This window comes from Asterias amurensis, chromosome 4 (assembly GCF_032118995.1).
Source record: "Asterias amurensis chromosome 4, ASM3211899v1".
Taxonomy (NCBI): domain Eukaryota; kingdom Metazoa; phylum Echinodermata; class Asteroidea; order Forcipulatida; family Asteriidae; genus Asterias; species Asterias amurensis.
Window position 1 is genome coordinate 13,957,327 of NC_092651.1, and position 21,876 is coordinate 13,979,202.

The 21,876-nt window shown below is 37.4% G+C and overlaps 1 protein-coding gene across 4 annotated transcripts; it reads right to left on the reverse strand.

Moving 5' to 3' along the window:
* Window positions 1-3,071: 3,071 nt before the first annotated feature.
* Window positions 3,072-21,799, reverse strand: LOC139936477 (bifunctional epoxide hydrolase 2-like). Of its 4 annotated transcripts, none has more exons than XM_071931293.1 (20): window positions 21,643-21,799; window positions 20,299-20,399; window positions 18,732-18,816; window positions 18,431-18,590; window positions 16,809-16,999; window positions 15,232-15,354; window positions 14,680-14,748; window positions 13,372-13,467; window positions 12,905-12,983; window positions 12,162-12,196; window positions 11,509-11,535; window positions 10,831-10,916; window positions 10,065-10,179; window positions 8,851-8,925; window positions 7,644-7,695; window positions 7,314-7,416; window positions 6,276-6,345; window positions 6,044-6,124; window positions 5,776-5,834; window positions 3,072-4,433 (listed from the first exon to the last, which is right to left on the reverse strand). In XM_071931293.1, exons 1-20 carry the CDS (start codon window positions 21,658-21,660, stop codon window positions 4,343-4,345), a joined length of 1,716 nt encoding a protein of 571 aa, XP_071787394.1. In that variant the 5' UTR covers window positions 21,661-21,799; the 3' UTR covers window positions 3,072-4,342. The 4 variants fall into 4 exon arrangements, with proteins under 4 accessions (XP_071787394.1, XP_071787395.1, XP_071787396.1 ...); XM_071931294.1 differs by having other exon boundaries at window positions 21,638-21,799; XM_071931295.1 differs by lacking the exon at window positions 6,044-6,124.
* Window positions 21,800-21,876: the final 77 nt, after the last annotated feature.

Genomic DNA, 21,876 nt, shown 5'->3' on the forward strand with positions numbered 1-21,876 from the left:
GATCATTTGTATGCGATGTTTTGTGACGGTATACATATGCGATAATTTAATATACATGTGCGATGTTCGTTCTTATATATGTGCGAAAACGGAATTGTGGGATATAGTATGGCTTCCTGTCCACTTTGTCCCCGTATCCGTAATGTTTTAGATCGGGCCAGACTATACTCTGGACGGTATAGTATGGTTCCTATGGTTCAATGAGATTGGCGTAGGGTTTATAGTGATGGTCAGGGTACGAGACTCGAGCAGCGTATTTCCGAAATAGCCAGCCAGCCGCGTATTCGGATAATAGAACACATACAGTACAGGGAGGTGACAAAATGTTGCATTTTGCTCAAATCTGAAGGTGAAGATCTGTTTTACTCGAACGAATTCTGCAATATTAGCATAATTTAGAATTTTTAATTGATAATATGTCAATTTCATAGCTTCACATGATTAAAAAATAATTTATAAAAAGTGAAAAACATTAACAAAACGTCAAAAAATGACCCGCAAACAAAAAGGCAAAAATTTTTATTTTGTATTTTTTGCATTTTTTAATATGTCAAAAAAACATCACTGTGAAATACAAAACCATAACTTGAAAAGAATTTATACCCTTCGTTAAAACAAAACATTTAATTTGTAATCCAGAACTTTCAAGACTAATATAGTGGGCGTATCAAATTTTGAAAAGAAAATGTTTAAAGAAAATGTTTAAAGAAAATGTTTGTCTTATCGAAGGGTGTCACCAAATTTTGAGCTGGCTAAATTGGTCAACTATTATTGATTCTGCAATAAAAAGAAAATGTTTGTCTTATCAATTACTAAATAAATTGTTTTATTGTTCGTTAGCATATACTCTTATGTTTGAAAGAAAAACACTTCTATTTCCAGGTGACTTTAAATTGTAGAACAGTTAAAGTTAGTAAATTACCGAGCTATATCTGAAACACTCATGATTGATTATTTTTAATTGTTGTCAATAAAATTTAAAAGTTCTTGTGCTATAAAAATTCAACTGTGTCTTGTTTGCAAAATCATTTTTCAAATTTTTTGAATCTTAGTCACCACATTTATAGTTATGTCAGCCGCGAGCAAAAGGTGGTGACACCCTTCGATAAGACAAACATTTTCTTTAAACATTTTCTTTTTATTGCAGAATCAATAATAGTTGACCAATTTAGCCAGCTCAAAATTTGATACGTCCAGTCTATCTTCCTTCAAGATTCTGGAACAAGAAAGCAACTTTTTGTCTTAACGAAGGGTTCAAATTCTTTTCAAATTGTGTTTAAGTCCACCGTCTATGTAATTGGGCGGAATGTACATTGACAATGGCGTCAGAATAACTGTGGTTAATTAACCACTAGATAGTGAACCAAATTTACCCAGCTCCAAAATTTGATACGCCCACTATATTAGTCTTGAAAGTTCTGGATTACAAATTAAATGTTTTGTTTTAACGAAGGGTATAAATTCTTTTCAAGTTATGGTTTTGTATTTCACAGTGATGTTTTTTTGACATATTAAAAAATGCAAAAAATACAAAATAAAAATTTTTGCCTTTTTGTTTGCGGGTCATTTTTTGACGTTTTGTTAATGTTTTTCACTTTTTATAAATTATTTTTTAATCATGTGAAGCTATGAAATTGACATATTATCAATTAAAAATTCTAAATTATGCTAATATTGCAGAATTCGTTCGAGTAAAACAGATCTTCACCTTCAGATTTGAGCAAAATGCAACATTTTGTCACCTCCCTGTACTGTATGTGTTCTATTATCCGAATACGCGGCTGGCTGGCTATTTCGGAAATACGCTGCTCGAGTCTCGTACCCTGACCATCACTATAAACCCTACGCCAATCTCATTGAACCATAGGAACCATACTATACCGTCCAGAGTATAGTCTGGCCCGATCTAAAACATTACGGATACGGGGATCAAGTGGACAGGAAGCCATACTATATCCCACAATTCCGTTTTCGCACATATATAAGAACGAACATCGCACATGTATATTAAATTATCGCATATGTATACCGTCACAAAACATCGCATACAAATGATCGCATACAATATACTACAAAATTATCAAACATATATTAAAAATTATCGCATATATTTCGCAAATTATCGCACATATATTGCAAATTATTGCACATATATTACAATTTATCGCACGTATATTACAATTTATCGCACATATATTACAATTTATCGCACATATATTACAATTTATCGCACATATATTACAATTTATCGCACATATATTACAATTTATCGCACATATATTACAATTTATCGCACATATATTACAATTTATCGCACATATATTACAATTTATCGCACATATATTACAATTTATTGCATATATATTACATTTATTGCATATATATTACATTTATTGCATATATATTACATTTATTGCATATATATTACATTTATTGCATACATCAAATGAATAGCGCACATATGTGACAATTATCGCATATATATGAGAAACATCGCACATATATTGTACATTATCGAATAATGCAACGTTTGACACGCCATAACTGTGTGCACTAATCTGTTGGATACCAGTCGAAGACAGGCAGGGGACCAGTTTAGGTCGATCCTTAAGAGATGGGAGGGCGCTATTGAAGGAGACCGTTAACTAAACTAAGACATTTTTGGCCAATGAGAGCGCTATTTATGGGGACCGTTAAATACAAGGACACACTCACTGGGGAGTAATCATCTTTATATTTGTATAGGCCTCATATAACAACATAAAAACATCGTTAAATTTAATTAAAATGACACTTTTGTCCCAATGATGTGTCCCAATGATAGAAGTGCTAGTGCTAGTGAACACCACCAGTATGGCTGCTGCTGGATACTTTGGCAAGTACATATATACAACAATGTATCCTCCCCTTACCAGTTTTCACACTATTATGCTTTTTTCTTTGAATTGGGGAAAAAATAATGATGCCTTTATATCAACCGATGCCCTTATTATCTTCTTTTGTTAATATGAAGTATGCAAACATATATTAAAACTTGATGGACATTGAAATATTCACACTACACACCGATCTTCGATGACTTCAACTGGCCCCATTTAATTGTTTTGAGTTTTTCCTGTTTTCACGGCAAACAAGAAAGCATGGTTTCCCGGTGAAGCCATACATGGAAGAAACATCTACAGTGACTACAAGTGTTCTTTGAGACTCTGTGTATGGTTCTATAGCCAGCAGTTGTCTTCGTTTTATTCAAAATATTTTTTAATGAAATTTTAAAATTACCATGGTAATTTGCAAAAAATAACAAAAATAAATAATTTATATCACCAATATTCTAACTTCACACACTTTTGAATTATTTACAATTACATAATGTTAACAATCTGTCAACAGTTTCACATATTTAGTCATTTAAAAAAATAATTTGATTAAATTTACATCTGTAAATAATTAACAATAATTTTTGGTTGGCATAAATCCGAAATAAAGTTAATAAGGTGGTTGAGAAAACATTGTTGGAGCAACACTACTTTTAGTCACCTGAGAAACTAATGAATTGTTTAGTAAGTAATTTAACAGGTACTATTATCTTTCTTTCTAAAGTACTAGTACTCGCCACTCGGAGATCCAAGAACTTGGTACTCAGCTTTTGGACTTTATACTCTGATACTTGTGCTTGTACCCACTCATTTTATGCGGAACAAATAAATATTCTGTGCAGTATTTTTTACTGCTGCACAGCTGTATGAAATTAGTGATGCAACAATGCAAATCCATTGTGGACATGCTCAAATTGTTTTAGCGGTAGCAAACATTCAGACCAATAAGCAAACGTGCATTTTTTAAAGAAAAAGTGTGTTTCACAACTGATCACGAAGATTTTACAGCATGTGTGCACATCCACAATGGATTTGCATCGATGCGCCACGTATCTGTAATTTAATTACAGATAGCACTGTGTTTTATGAAAAAGAAATTCTGCTAATGCCGCTCTGTAAGCTGAAAAAGTATGCTTGCAGGTTTTAAGAAATTAAGACTAGATCGGCGAGACGCAAGAAGACTGTTCCAGACTGTAGAAGCAACAAATGAAAACAGTCAGGCCTGACACTATAGACCTTTGTCATAGCCATCTTAAATTTCTCCCATTGATATCAATGTAACCAAAACCAGGCTGGAAGAACAAAATAGTCTGGTTCCTATTTGCAAAATGATTGTTAGCATATATACATTATTGTTGTTTGATATGAGGAACATGACCAAGATGGAGGCATCATGACAACGGTCTATTGCACGATTTTTTGAGTAAATTTTGAATTACTGTCTGTAGGATGGTGGGCACACATTATTAAAGCTTGGCGTCAAGACTCTTTATTGATGTTTCTTTCCCATGGAGATCATTCAGCCAGTTAAGCAGACCATCATTCAGCTCTTTGGGTCTGGTCAAAGATTTAAAAAAACATTAGCAAGGATCTGTACATCATTAATTAAAGCAGTAATAGGCTAACAAATACTTTTTATGTAGCCTTTTATTTACATTATGCAAGTGCTTGCTAATATTTTAAAGACTTGTTTTTATATAGCAACTTTTATATAAGTGTATTCAGCAGCCACTACAAGAGACACTGGGGCATTCTCTCAATGCTTAAGTTTACCTTGGTTCTTTCACTTTAATTAAACCGAAACACGGGCTTTACGCCCCACCTAAATGACAAAGCAATAAGTGTCTTGCTCAAGAACACAAGGTTCAAGACCTGAACCCACACTCTGCTGATCACAAAATCCAGAGCTGAGTCCAGGCTTCACATACGATACCATTAACTTACATTAGTTCAAATTACCCAAAGTTACTTAACATTATCAGAAATTAAGTCAGGTTATGTTAGCAGTAAATAACCATAAACACTAAAAGTTACCTTGAAGACTACTTAGGCCTGTAGCTTTTAATTATACCCATAACAATAGAAGATATTGAAACATAATAATAGTATTTCATAAATACGGCTGCCGTTAATGCTACTACCAAAGGCTAAGTCATTTGAAGTGAGAGCAAAATGTCACAGCAGTTCATGAATCAAAATATGTACAGAGCAAGACTCATGTTACAAAACCACAACATAAATACACATAAAAGAGCAATGCAATTGGATCAAGAAAAAAAGCAACATTTACCCTTTAGAGACCAATCGTTCATTTCTGTATTAAGCATCACAAAAATGCCCAGACATTGCTAATAATGTTCACCATCTACATGGTTTTTACCGCAAACCTTTCTTTATTGTATTTCAACCATGCAAAGTTTCAAATCCTACTTCACTCCTTCATCAGATTTTGGCAAAAATATCAACAGAAATAATTTTGCAGCTGCTATGGGTATTTAGGTACAAGACATTTGTAGCAACTATGGTTTATTATCTAAAGGGATAATATACATGAAATCATATAATCACATCAAACATGAGGATATACAGTGCATAGGGAAAATAGCAATTCTGGTGACCTTAATCATGTTATAGAGGGGTACGTTCGGGGTAATGTACAAAAACAAATGTGAGATTGAAGGAGAAGTAGAGGTCATGGTAAATTGTTTCAGGCAGCTTGGGGAAGGGAAGTTGGGAACCTTGGCCTAGGGGTAGGGATGGTGGAAGGCCCAGGATAGTGGAAGGCCTGGGGGAGGGTGGAAGGCCTGGCAAAGGGGAGGGTGGACAGGAAGGTCTTGGGAAGGGAGGGTTGTTCGGCCTGGGATTTGAAGGCCTGGGAAGCCATTTCTAATCATCTCACCTTTCTATCTGAGTCCAATGACCGCAATTCTTGATGTGTAAGCGAGACAAATTAGGTACCTGAAAGAGAGGCAAAGTTTACTTTTAGGATGCATGTCAAACTCAAATTGCACAGCAGTATTATTCTCTGTTAACATTTTGGGAGCATCCAAGTTTGGTATGTTCTCAGCACATAAGAATGTTCCAGACAGCAAATGCCTGCAATCTATTGGACCACCAGAATGTTCCGCTAGACATCATCATGATACTTCTGAATGAGTGCTACATACCCACGGTTCCATGAAGCGGCTACTAGCTGGAGTTAGAACAAGATCCTTCTCTGCTGTGACCATCAAGGCTGGGGCATAGATCTATGAGGGACACATTTTACAAAGGGATTAGATACAGCAGTATGGTGTGAGTCAAAAAGTGGGGTTGGAGGACCAGTAGGTGAAAGCATCATGAATCACAGGGTTCAAATTCCACCCCAAAAATGTTTTCATTAATAAAAGAAATAGTCACCTTTCGTCCAGCAAACTTCAGCGAGTTTCTCCAGTTTTCTTCAATATTTCTGTACCAATTCAGTGGCCCCCTGAACGTAAAAAAAACCAACAGGACACCAGTTAAGTTAATCCAACAGTCACTTACTTCTCAACAATACATGTTTATGTTCAAAGATTATAAGAAAATATGGCAATGATTATTCAGACAAATATAGCAAGATAATATAAATGCTAATACACATTCTACCAAAACTACACATTTCACAAAAATATAATAAAATAATACACACATATTTCATTCATGAATATGGACATTGTTAAACACATTACATCAAATACAACAATGAAAAAATTATATCAAAACAATATGAATTCACATACAAACACAAAAGTTTAAAAATATTTAGTCGCACATTGCATCAAGGATATTGTAATGTTAAAACACATTTTGCAAAGTCACACATTTTACCCAAGGTCACAGAATATTCAAGCACATTTTATAAAAGTTAAGGAGATAAACACATCTTAGCAAAAGGACAGACAAATATAGTGTTTTTATAAAGGACAGAATTTCTTTTAACACATTAAAAACATATTGAATTGCTAAAGGGAAGGTACACATTTGGTAATCACTCTTAAAATTAATGGCAATAACAAATATTTGTTAGAAGCCTAAAGCAGCTTTCAGTAGTATAAAGCTTTTTGAGATACATTTCAATTTCAAGTAATGTGGCTAGTAAAATTATAGCAGTTTTAATGTCCCAAAATTTGAATCTGAGATGCAGAAAGGCTTCTCAGATTGTGTTTTCAAATCAGGGGTTATACTTCCTGCATGTACATACCCTCCGGATTTTTAGCGATATCTAAAAAATGCAACAACCTTTTGAAGTGATATTTGTTCACATATTAGTTTTATTGTTTATATAAATCCACGATTAAAACAATTGAACGGTTCACGGCGTACTTTACTACACATCTTGTAAAACGTAGGGATGGGTTCGTAGACATTTTCCCATTCCGAAGCATCTGTATAGGTATACATTTTTGAGTTACTAACCTGAATCCTGATTTCTTAAACTCCTTCACATAGAAGGCCAGTTCTTTCTCTGTGATCAGGGATGGCATGGTAAGATCATCAGGAACACCAGCCAACAATCCACCTGGGAATCAACCATCAATGTGTTTTTAACATAGAGCTACATATATTGACTAGAGCGCTAACACTGGGCGCAGACATGTTTGATGTGGTGCTTGACTATGGAACGGTGTGCGCGCTTACAAATGCGACTGCCCATTCGCGTACGTCCGCATTATGGGCCATTTCATAGCGCTGACTAAGTGTTTGTGCTTAAAAATAAAATAAATAAGAGCCAAAATGTTGTGTTACCTCTTTCCCTGACATTATGGACTCCTAACTTCTCCCTTCCTGGAAAGTAGTCCTGCAATAAAATAAGTAGGGAATAAAAGAGCAGATGTGGTATTAAGATGACACCCAAAACCTTTAAAAGATATTCTGAATAAATCTAACAGTTTAGCCTCACTAATTCGCCTCAACTCTATGCTGAATTTCTGTGCATCTCTTGTGCGCTAAAACAGCTTTATTTGCAAGTTCTAAACTTAGGTGCTTTAGATTCAAACTTGCATTCAAGCCAAACATGTGCCCTCCCCTCCCAACTCAGATTTGGCTTCCAGTTTGAATGGTCTGTGCAATCATCTTATGGTGACCTCTTGATTCAATAAGATCAGGTCATGCTTAAACCTGGCTAATGACATTGTATAAAGTAGCCATCTTGGAATGTTTATGTACATAAATAAAGCTTTGCACGCACTATATACACTCTCCATGATCTCTGCTACATACCTAAATGAATGTTTGTTTGTTTGTTTGTTTGTTTGTTTGTTTGTTTGTTTGTTTTTTGTTTGTTTGCTTGTTTGTTTGTTTAATTGTTTGTTTGTTTGTTTGTTTGTTTGTTTGTTTGTTTGTTTGTTTGTTTGTTTGTTTGTTTGTTTGTTTGCTTGCTTGCTTGTTCGTTCGTTGGTTTGTTTGTTTATTTTTATATTTCCATTCATACTTATACATACAGATGATTCAATACAAAATCAACCATAAATTGTAGGACAATAAAACACAGTATGAATGGGGGTGACATCCAGAAAAGAACGGGCCTTCTGTATTTGAGCACTCGATCAGATAAGAGAAGACAATTTGAAAAAATAAAAGCATTTCTTTCCCAAAACAGGGTTTTAAATGTAGTAAGTTTGAAAATAAAGTGAGCACATTGTACTACTTAAAAAAAAATATGAACAAAAGAAAAGAAAAAAAGGAAAGTAATGTGACACTCCAGCTCCAGAACAAATTAAAGTTGTATCAGTTCTAAATTTCTGACAAAACTTAACAGATAGCTCTTGTTCTTGCACCCCTGAACAAAGATAAAATGAAGTTAACAACATTAGGGTTATACAGCTCAGTTGAAAGAGTGCTGGCATAATAATCCGGAGGTCGCTGGTTCAAATCCTGATCTCATCAACTTTTCTTTGTTCACCCCAAAATGGAAGATAGATCTTTAAAACAAGTCAAAATCAAATCAGCTCACCTGCCTTGTTGGCGCTCGGAAGAAATACTTGAACAGCTTCTCCAAATTGCTCTCTAATTCAGCCTCTGCCACACCCTAAGTAAGTAGAGCAAAGAAACAAAGGTGACACCAGATTTTATTAAAATAAAAAAATAAACAAAATGGTTGTTATATAGGATTTGAGGCATTGCATGGTGGGGTATCAATATATATTGGTTTGCGGTAACACCATGTGTGTATATCTACTTGCCAGGTAGAGTTGTTCTTAGGGAACTGTCTCCTGACGATGACTAGAGCAAGCTAGTCGAAACGTTGAGACCAATTCCGAACTGACTCCGCGGCAGTACAGTTATTACGATCCTATAAGCTAAAGTAGTAGTCCAGTCAAATTTCTATACCATCCGCCCTGGTAATAGTTATAAAGCAGGACAGTTCTTTTCAGAACTGAGAAGTCTCCCGAACCTCCGATTTTCTACTCCACGGCAGTAGAATAAAGCAAGACAGTTCCCTAAGAACAACTCTACCTGGCAAGTAGATATACACACATGGTGTTACCGCAAACCAATATAAAATTGTTATAAATTGATTGCACATGACGTCACTGACCGCCATCTTTGATGACGACAATGGAACAGTGCACGCCTGTATGTGCTGTGCATCACTCTCAGCATGCAGGTTTCATCACTACTGGCGGCCAATGCAAGGGGTCTTAACAGCACTGTTCTAGACCACTCCATGTACAGAGTATAGAGCTAACACACATCGCTGTAAGGGTAAAACCAAATTAATAATCTTTATCCCCGATGCAAATTTAACATCTATGAAATCGTTACAGTACCCACTGCTAAAACATAGGACTCGAACTGCCTCTAGCTACCGGTCAATCTCGATGGGAAAGACACTGCTCTAGAACTGCAAAGGTTGTGGGTTCCAATCCTATTGGGAAAGTACACAGGGCTATTACAATGTTGACCATTTGTTTTGCCCTTGGGTGACTGCTTTACTCCTTTCAAGAAAATCTGAAGCTTGAAGTTTTTTTGAATGAAAATCCTGAAATCAGTAAAAAAAATCCAGAGAAAGCACGCCTGTTTTAAAGCTATTTTTAATATGTACCCAATCGTTGATTGACTTATTCAATTCAAATACACATCTAGTTCCATACTTCCATGAAAAATATTGACAATTACATGTACTACGGAGTAAGCAAAAATAACATTAAGTAACAGAAAACTTACCGGTGTCTGAAAGTAAAGTTGGTAGTCAAACACCCCTGGCTTCTTGTGCATTTGCTCCAGAGGATTAGCGTTGGGGTTTGGGGGGAAGTATGGAGTGTTGACACCCACAACACCTCTGAATAAGAAACCATAAAATACAGCATTGATTGCTTGCAATTGGTTCGGGATAAACATGCAGTGTTGTTACACACAGAATATCATGATATATAGATAGATAGATAGATTATTTTGTTGTTTTTACACTTGTGGCCTATGACCAAATTACAGGAAAGATTACAATTTATACAAAAATAGTTCACATACAAAAATAATTTGAAGAGATTGTTTTACACACAGAATATCATGATTTGAAGAGATTTTTATAAAAGTTTTAGGTATCTGTTGGTAACAAAGACACTCAGTTTTTAATTCCAAAAGGTATATTACACTTGATTTCATTCACTTTTTTTTGTAATTTTCTATGAGATATACACCTGAGAAAGTTTGTGTGCACAACTTTTCACGTAGTGAACATTTAATTCATACATAAAGAATGTTCCCTGATCTGTTTTTTTCCCCAACCTCAAATCTTCAATTTTGTCAAGCAGACAAAACAACTGTGCTAATAATTCCAAAGATAATTTCAACCTACATACAAAACACAACGTTTTCTGAGGATTTCTCGACACAGCAGAGTTACAGTATGAGTTACTGTGGAGAAATTGTTTTATTTCTCAAAGCGATCAACTGAAAAGCAAAACCACAAAAATGAAGAGCCGAGTCATACCTTGTACGTTCCGGGTAGCCAATTGCCAACTTCCAAACTATCGCACCGCCCCAATCATGCCCGATAAAAGTAGCCATTGGGATATTCTGAAGTAACAAAGATTAACATTTTTAATTAATTTCCTTAATTGTTGTATTAGTAATTTTGGTGTACATTTTGTGTACTAATTTAATTATCAGTCATAAATACCTCAGACAGTTTTGCTATTCCTATTGGTGGAGAGCGCGACACATGAGGGTGTTTAAGGGGTTGATAATGACCAGCAAGAGAACTCATCGCTATCCTTTAATTCCCTTAGTCAGGTATAGACAGGGTAGGGCTGTCCCCAGTATATCAGTGGGGAGGAAAGAGGAACAGTCCTCTAATTAAAGCGGACAAGCATTCACAAGATGGGCAAAGAATCCTATTGAACCGGAACTGAAATTGTCTGTGCTGCTGGGTCTGCATTGTGCAGGGTGTTTCAGCATCATATGGAGCCTGGAGCCAGAGCCGAGGTTTGAAACAGGCCCTAAGATACGGAAACTAAGGCCATGTCTGAAATGGCGACTTCGGCTACAGATACGGCTAGATCGCGCGCGTCTGCCTATGTTCTTTGACAATGGCAGACACGCTGATCTAGCCGTAGCTGTAACTAAAGTCGCCGTTTTGGACTTGGCCCGACTGTCTGTGATAACTCACCAAGGAATCCATAACTGCTATGACATCCTGTTGAAATAAAAGAGAAAAAACAAAGAGTTGAATTACTTCATTAGAATTATATGGGATGTAAAACCGTTGGTCCCATATGTTGAGTAATGCATGTAAAAGAACCCAATGCGCCAATTGAAAAGAGAAGGGGTTCGCCCAGGTGTTCCTGGCTGTGGCTGCTGTATGCGCTGTAGCACCTTGTAAACCCTTTTAAGTTGCTACATAATTGGGTTTTAGAATTCATAACTATCAATAACCTCTCTTTCTGTATAAAAATGTATATACTAAGACTTACTTATTATTATTATATGTTTTAACTTAAAGTATGTACATTGACCCCTTGCACTAATGTCACAAATGGCTCCTCTCTTGCCATACTCGTCATTTTGGGAGTCAAATTCAATGCAAAAAATATGGTGCAATTAAGTGTGTAAATGTAGCATCGCCTAAAAACGCATAACACTGTATACCACAAGGGGACCTCGACTCCCAGGTGAATTGGGTCAGTAGCTGATGTTTGGGAACAATTTGACAATGCTGGTTTTATTTATTTTTTTATAGCTGCCATTAAAATCATACAGAAAGCACATTTCAAATGTAAAAATACATTGAACTAATTTACAGTGAAAGGCATGAGTGCTCACCTTGCATAAATGGTCGTGACTGTAAGCTTTAATATCTGTACAAAACAAAACATAAAGTATTCCACTTAGTGTACTACTGTAAACTGTACTACTGTAGCAAGCAGCATGCAGCATCAGAGTCCAGCATTCTCCAGAAGGCGATCAGAGCATACTGATCAAAACGTCGAGTTAATCCAACGGTTCTTTTCAGAACAACCCCAACTCATTTAGAGATTGTTATTACATGGTGTTACCGCAAACTCTTCTACATCTTATCTCCACCATGCAAAGTTTCAAATCCTACTTGTACTACTGTAAGCTGATCGTGTCACCACTTCGTTCATTCATTCAAAATTAACCCAAATTTAAGCCAATATCTTAGGCTTATTTTCCGGCAATCCTGCAGATTGTGCCACAGCACATTGTAAACCATCACACGGTGATAATGTAAAGAAACTAGTCTTTATAACTCGATCATACAGCTCCACATACCTTGTAGAAACGAATAATGAGCGTTTTGAGAGGCCCTGGGTTAATAAAGCATTATGCATACACTGTGTATAGACCAATTCGAATATGCCATCACCATTCAAATACCTGCCCTACAACATTGCGTCTGTAAATGTCTGCGTGTTGGTGCGACCAGGAATGCTGCAGGCTGCATGCTTTGTTGATATACGCATTTAGATGCGCATATGACCTGCCCTACAAGATGTCCACTTTCATAGCAACTAAGGGGTTGTTGGATGCGGTCGATTACTTACCAGGTGGTGATGAAGAATCTCCATAGCCTCGTTGATCAAGGGCAATCACTCGGTACCCCGCCATAGCAAGTGCAGGAATCTATAAGGAACATAAGTTTACATACATGTAGCATTCATCTATTGTATATATATACATTCAGATGCATATCTCCATTAAAGCCTAGTTCATACTTCCTGCAAATGGCAAGCAAATTTTGGTGTCACGCGGCTGTTATCGCAGCGAATGTTTTGGAGGAGTTGTGAATTATTTGTTGCAAATTTGTGACGTCAAAATTCATATTGATTCACATTCGCATGAAGTATGAACCAGGCTCCAGTCATTAACACCTTTGTTAGCATAAGGGGGTGGTGCTTCATTAGATCTTTTAGGAAATCTCTCAGATTCAAACTCTTGAAAATGATTGTATTCCTGATCGAGACCCAAATGCTCACAGCCTTAGATACATTTGTCAATATATTGAACTTACCTGTTTCCTCCATGAATACCAGGATTCTGGGAAGCCATGACAGAGGATAATAGCAGGTCCCTCTCCCATCTCCACAAAGTGCAACTGAACCCCTTCCTATAATAACAAACATCATCCAACATCCAGCATGTTAACAAGAAATGCAAGCAGGGTTCTTTCCATACCAAAAATAGCTAATCAAGCAGATCACACAAATTACGGCTGATAATACAGAATTTCTTTTAGGGGTTTTTGGGGGGTCAAGGAGGGCTTTCCATCAAACTGTAAATTAATATAGATACAACCATTCAGAATGTTGAAGATTGTGCATGACTAAGGGCTTTTAAAACCAAATATAAACACCAAGTATAACATTCTGAGGACCTGAGATATACCTAAGTATAATTGGCTACATAATGTTTCACTCAAATAGAAAACAATAATACACATTTTTGAAAGCAAATGATAACAGCACCATGCAAAGTTTCAAATCTTACCTAACACAGAAATTATTGGAAATTACCAAATCAAATAACAGTTAACAAGAAATTACAGAACATTTTAAACAAATTATAAATTCAGCATTTCATGTTTAAAAGGAACATCAAGCCAGGATATTGTGCACACACAACTTGTACTCTGCTCAATGGAAAAAGAAAATCAAATCTAACACTTTGACATTGCAAAACGATTATTCATTCAGTCATTCATTATTAAAAAAGGTAAAAAACATGTCCAAAGACTAATGGTATTCAGTTTACAAAGAGAGACATAAAAAACAAGTGATGTCAATGAAATTGAATTAGAGGTAAAAAATTAGTCACATACAGTAGGAGACTTTTGAGACACTGGTGGCAGCAGACATAACGGTCCTATACTGGGGCTCTGAGTGTGCTCGCGCATGCAGTGAAAAAAGGACCGTCTAAAGTCTCCAAATAAAAATTCAAGAAAAAGCTGTCAACAAGACTTAAAAAGGGACGAGCAAACACAGAATAATGCACAACTAGTGGGGGCTGCATGTTGGCTAATCATACAAGGGATTGATTAATGTTTTATAACTACAGGTTCTGTCTTTGGGAATATCCAGTTGCTGAGAATTTCTGAGGTTATGAACCTAATGCCGTTCGACTAGTTTGTGCAAATAAATGGCAAAGTTTACTACTTCGAAGGCGGGGCTTGTCAAATTGTGAGATTAATTGATCACATCTGTATGAGAAAAATTTGACCTTCAGGAAATATATAGCACATAATTGCAAGACAATTTGGGGGATTTTGTTTTTTGGAGCTCGATGTTTTGAGATTAATGGAAGACCTTAGCGAGAAACATACCTTTGTAGTTACTAAGCCGTGACTGACTCTATCTGGGTCAACTGAGATTGGGTCAGCCTCCTGATAAACCTGAAGTCAAATGTACAATAATAAAAAAAATGGATTCAGATTCATCATAATATTTATTATCATTGTATACAAACATTCATAATAATGTCATTCAATTAAATTCAGAAAATGGTTTATTAGAACAAGAATCGCAGTTAACGACTGAATTGCACATGCCAACATCAAACATGTTAAAAAATACATCAAATAAAAATTAACAAAAAGGAGATAAACAAGAAGTCAATATTACATACTTTGTGAAAAAAATAAATTGGTCAAAACCCAGGTGGCACAATAACAACTACAATTGAGTTAAACAAAGAGAAATTTACTAGAGCCGGACTTTAACCTACGACCTCCAGAGTTTTGACGCTATGTATAAATTATTCACTTATGATTGATTGATTGATTGATTGATTCAGCCCAGGGTCCAAAGATATGAAAGGTGGTGGAAGAAACCACTAAGCCAACCTGTGTGCCCGATGATAGATAGTCCATACTCACATCAACACCTGTAAGTTCTTGAAGCTTCTTGAGGGTTGACTCTGCATCTTTGAACAGCACAGTGGTGATGCCCAAAGAATTAGCCCCCTTCAAATTACCACCAAGATCATCCACGAAGATAGTCTAGGGAAATAATACAACATAATGGGGTAGCAATGGTAACAACTGAATAACAAAATGATCCACAAAGAATATTAAATCTCAGTTTATAATATTAATAGCCTTATTTTGGCTATATGATATTTTTTGTTTGTGTCTATTATTTTTTTGTCTGTATCCATAGCAATGTCCAGCTATTGAACTGACCTGCTGTCACCACCAGGCATCCTGCTTACCACAGAATTGTGTGCTTTAGCGCCTGTAAAGCACATAGTTCTATGGGCCCTATGCGCAGAAGAGCTATAAAATTAGGCCCTTGTCTAGCAGTCAAGACAGCTGCTTTAGAATAGAGGAGTTGCAAGTTCGAATCCCACCTGAGCCAACCGTACCCAGGGGTGATCGATCTCACCGCGCCATTTTTCCCCAGCATGCCTTGCTCGATCATAACCCCTGGAAGTGTAACTCCAAAATATTACAATTAGTCCTGTGGTTGATCCCTTCTGTGTTGGGCGTTAGTCGCGCACACGCTGGATGCGCTGTGTGTAATAAAAGTCATAAACTTGCCTTGACGTTCAGTGTTGCGTGACATAAAACATGAATACAGACGTCTTTAAACGCATGCGTTTCGGCGTAGAGCTTTTTGAAGACGCACAGCGTTTCATATTTTGCGCGTATATGATAGCCAATCAAATACACGGATCGGGGTGTTTCCCTCCCAGGGGTTAGAGACAGCTGAGAGCTAGCGGGTGATACGGCGCGCTGCCCATGGTAGCGAGGTTGCACCTGAGCAGCCTAGAAAAGCACTGAGTGTACATTAGGGTAATGCACAATAATACACTTCGTTTGTTTGGGACACGTTTTTGAAATGCTATAAAAGGAGCCATCAGTTTACAGCCATGGGTTGCATGTGTAAAACAATCATCTCTAAATATTTTATGTATTAAACAAATACAATTCAAACTTCCTCTAGCTAACGAAAAAGCATGTTGGTCTTGTTGTAAGACATCTGCAGCTGATTTCACGAAACGCTAGGATCAATCCTATCTCGAGTTAGGACGAGTAACCCGTCCTACCTTTGTAAAAGGGGTAACCCTGTTGCAGCCCTAGGAGTAGGTGCCAATGGCCTCTGGAAAAAAATAGTTGTAGCCCACAACTTGAAGTGGCCTTCACGCATTGTGTGTCTGGCAATTTGCATAATAAAAATTTAAAAATTCAATGCGTCCTACGTACTTTGATACGCCACTGAACCCGTCCTGTAAGTCCCAAGATTAATCCTAAGTTAGGAAGAGTTTGGTGAAATCAGCGGCTGCTATAGAATGACAAATGTTAAGGGTTTGAATCCCACCCTCACAATATGCCTATCATTTTTTTTTTTTTTTTCCACAGGACTTGGGAACTGATACAGTGCTTACCACACATCTCTGTAGGGGTGAAACATAAATAGTCATCTTTATCACCAATGCAAACTTAAGGCTTACCTCTTGAGGAGCAACGCCCAACCTCTTGCAGGCAAGATCGTAAATCTCTGGCTCTGGTTTACGCAGGCCAGTACGACACGACTCAACCAAATCATCAAATATTATGTTAAGAGAACGGAAATACTCTGGCGGGCTGTTCATAGTTGGCAAGTCTACAGTGAAGTCATTAGTCACAACGCCGATTTTAAAACCTGAAAACCACAACAAGAAATGTAATTAAGTTTTCCAGTCATCGGTTACCAAGTACAGTTTGCTCATAAAAATCAGTTGATCCAGCCCATTGAAGAAAATAGTACCTCTCTATACAATACATGCTTCAAAGCTGAGGTTCACATCAGCGCAGTGTTGGCTTGATGACGCAATACTCACACCAGGAGGGTCCAGTCATTTAAAATTTGAACTATACTATTCGGGTAGGGCCGTGATATGCCAAGCTCCCCTATGTGTATCACCAGATCCAGCCAGTGATTTTCCTTGTAAAGCAGAGCAAAGTGCTACACATAATGCTTCAATTCCTACTCAAAAACAGGATGCGCTACTCAATATTAGCATTCAGTGTACAAAATTGTTCCCTAAGATCCCACACAACTGTGCCGCAGGATGCAGGGAAGAACACTGGCTGCCTATATCCAACTTCAACCACCCAAAACACCCAGCTTCGAACTGGTCCTCTGAACTACTTTCACCTTCTCTTTATATTCCTCACTACTATGTTCACTCACTGGACACCAGTGACATTCCCAAGACATTCCTTGGGGACTACAGCCACAGAACAAAAGAAACATACCTTAGCAATGCCTTTGTACTTGCATTACAAATACAGCTGCTGCACAGTAGAATTTACACACCTGACGAAACTATTTACAACAAAGTAGCTGTTGCACATAGAAAATCTTGGCATTCAGTTTAGTGGACAGAGAAAACACAAAACAACCATTTCAATAAACTACCAATGGTCTAGCTGTGAAACCATATAACAAAACCGTTAGAGGTTTCATAAATCTTGGCAACCACATTTTTAAGTGAGTTCTTAAAAAAGAAAAAGATTTTGTGTAATTTTGTGCATGTGTTATTTTAGTGTTTTAAAAGCTTTTATCTAAATAATTGCAGCACCCATTGATTACATTATTCTTCCCTTTAAAGGCAGTGGACACTATTGGTAATTACTCAAAATAATTATTAGCACAAAACCTTTCTTGGTGACGAGTAATGGGGAGAGGTTGATGGTATAAAACATTGTGAGAAACGGCTCCCTCTGAAGTGCCATAGTTTTTTAATTTGATTTCGTGACCTCAAATTAAGAACTTGAGGTCTCGAAATCAACCATTTGAACGGACACAACTTCGTGTGACAAGGGTGTTTTTTCTTTCATTATTATCTCGCAACTTCGATGACCGATTGAGCTCCAATTTTCACAGGTTAGTTATTTTATGCATATGTTGAGATACACCAACTGTGAAGGCTAGTCTTTGACAATTACCAATAGTGTCCACTGCCTTTAACCCAAGAAATAAAGAAAGTTTAAAGAATGGTCTAAAAGTATACCTGATCAACAGGGATAGTTGATCTAGCTACAAGGATATAAAGTGAACTGTAGAAGAACCAAGTGTGATTGCTCTTACCGTTGTTCTTTAAATTAATAGCTGCATTGAACATCTCTCTCTGGGGTCGGAGGTCACAAAGAAGACCCTTCATCATTTCAGTGACGCTGAATGCACTGGGGATGGAGAGATTTTGCTTTTTGGCAGACTCAGTGGCACCTTTGTGCAGTTCCTCAACGAGCTATACGACAAAAAGTTTGATTATATTGTTAATTCAACTGCTTTACTTCTTACAAGAAAAGTTTGGAGGTTCCAGGGGATTTTGAGAAAATCATGAAATCCGAAAAAGTGTAAAGTAATCACACGTCTAGTTTTGACATACCTGTGAGACTGCAAGTTGGCCTCTTTCACATTGGCACATAGCATTATTTGGTGCACCTTTTCTCATTTCATCCAGCATGAAAGTCCTACATGTTCACATCATAAAACAAAGAATACAAAATATCTAGAGATTAATTAATGATTTGTATAGCACTTGTTGATGCCAAGTCATTTAAAGCCATTGGACCCTTTCGGTTCAGAAAAAAAAATAAAAATTCACAGATTTACAAATAACTTACAGGGTTTACAGAAGGCAATGGTGAAAGACTTCTCTTGAAATATTATTCCATGAAATGCTTTACTTTTTGAGAAAACAGCAAAACAATATAAATTCTTGTTAACGAGAATTACGGATTTATTTTAAACACATGTCATGACACGGCTAAACGCGCGGAAACAAGGGTGGGTTTTTCCGTTGTTTTCTCCCGACTCCGATGACCGATTGAGCCGAAATTTTCACAGGTTTGTTATTTGATATAGAAGTTGTGGTACACAAAGTGTGGGCCTTGGACAACACTGTTTACCGAAAGGGTCCAATGGCTTTAATTGTGTAAACCATCTCAGCTCCCTGTCCAGAAGTGCAGCCTATCATGTTTTTAAAACATTGAGCTTAGACAATTACAAGAACCATCTCTGCCCTGACAGACACCCATTACCTGCAGGGTGAATAGAGGCAACCACTTTGAGGCAAAGTATCCTGCCAAAGAACACGACTGCTACGGCCAGGTTTTGAACCACTACTACCAACAATACAGAGCGGTGTCACATACAAAGGTTGTTTCAAAGCTTAATATTTTTCCTGCAATGTATGCAGAGCTACGGCTTTGAAGACCTTATGGTTATCCCAAGTGGCTTGGCCCACTAGTTGATTGGCTAAAAAAGCTATGTTATACCGAGCCTGATACTTCAGTCTTATAAAGCCAAGATGCAGTGCAGCTTTCTACACGCCATTGGACACTTAAGGTAAACAGTATTGTCCAAAGGCCCACACAAGTTCATGTATCACAACTTATATATAAAATAACAAACTTGTGAAAATTTAGGCTCAATTGGTCATTGGAGTCGGGAGAAAATAACGGGAAAGCCCACCCTTGTTTACGCAAGTTTAGCTGTGTCATCACATGTGTTTAAAATAAATCCGCAATTCTCGATACCGAGAATTGATAATTGTTTTAATGTTTACTCAAAAAGTAAAGCATTTCATGGAATAATATATCAAGAGAAGTCTTTCACCATTACCTTCGGTTAACCCTGCAAGTTATTTGTAAATCTGTAAACTTATTTTTTTTCTTGTTCGAAAGTGTCCAACGGCTTTAAATAAAGAGCACCTCTAGGGCCTATAAGGACAATTTGAATTTCTAATTGAACATTTCAAGGGGCACCAGGTCAAGCTCTGCAGTCTTGCAGATTTTCCTAAAATATTTGAGCCCTGATTTCATACTGGGCACTTTCCCTCTACCCGCCACTCCTGCACTCTTGATTGAGGATGTTTTACGATTAAACCCTATACAAACATAACTAGTTTTACAAGATTCACACTGTACAAATGGCACTCACTGATTACTTACGGTGGCAAGCCATGTTTAGTTGCAAACTCCATCAGGTACTTGATGGGGCTTTCAATAAGGACGCCCCCAATGTCAAAGATCACTGCTTTGAAAGCCATCGTCTGCAGTTGAAAAAAACAAACAAATTTGAACACCTCGAACATTTAGTGTATTTTGATTTATTGCATGGAGATCCGGTGGCCATGTTTTAAGCGTGTATACACAGCGAGATATCCACGAGCAGATTGAGTGAAAAGAGGGTGCGTCAAACAACTTCGCAGAGATGTGGTTCAGCTGTGGCTCTTTTGTAAACATGGTATGTCAGAATTGTTACATGGTCTTCAATCATTGTATGTGTGACAAAACAACACAAAAGTTTTAGTCCCATTGGCCTAAAAAATTCAAATTGGTAAAAATAAGTGAAAAAGTGTTGGCAAAATACATACATTTTTTCACAAACTTTTATTATTATTGTTGTTATCATTTATTCGGCCATTTCACAAAGTACAGTCAAATGAGAAGTCCAACCTGCGCTAAGTCAATACTTGCATTTTGCAAACAAACATTTAGCTGCCGGAAAAAATAGAATTTATATGTGTACAGGCTATACATATAGCAACTAAAGCAGTAAAGAATACAATTCACCTGCGATCTGGGTTCTTTTGCCATTGTTTACAATGTACTGCAAAGTACATGGGGACTGTCGCCAAGGTTGGACTCCTGGGTTGTACTGGCCACATAGTCAGTGCATTGGCACAAGGAGTAGGCTTTAAGTTTAAGATGACAACGGAACAAACGTGCAGACGACATAGAATGAGTGTGGAGATGATAGCTGAACGTACCTCTCGTATCATAGTTCTAAATGACTATGATATGAGGAGTAGGCTAATAGTAGCCAACCTCCGGGCTGTCTGTATTATGGCTCTCTTTTAAACATCGGTCTTATCTATCATTCAAAAACTAAGCACAACATGGTTTTACCTATTTGATCTCCACACTTTAAAGCCATTGGACACTTACGGTAAACAGTGAAAAGGGGGCGACTGTGGAGGGGAGGGGGCGACTGTGGAGGGGGGCGACTGTGTCGGGGGAGACATTGTGAGGGGGCGAGTTTGTACACGGAGGGGGCGAGCTTGCTAGGCGCGACTTTGTAGAGGGCCACTTTGCAGGGGGCCACTTTGCAATGGGGCGACACGTGAGGATTGGCATTCAATTCATTGAAACATGGAGCAATAAACTATTGCTCCATGATTGAAACCATGACTTCACTGTTCAGATCAAACTTGACTGAGGTTCGTTCCACTAATTAATTCTATCTCTTTCTACTTAGGAGAAAGTGCCACTATGTTATGTTACTCACCTCACCTGTGAGATAGTTTTCATCGGTAAAACAAAACCCAGAGACCTCACCCTATCACTTTGTACACTACGCTGTGAAGGTTCTTTACTGCAAGAAGAGCCGGTGTACGAGCATGCAATGGCAATGGCGTGTACTACACACACACATGTTCTGTCCGTCCGATCCCTGTTGTTGTCCGAATCGCATGGACCATTATTTTTTAGAAGTGAGCCCTCTACTGCCTAGCCTCAACATCGACG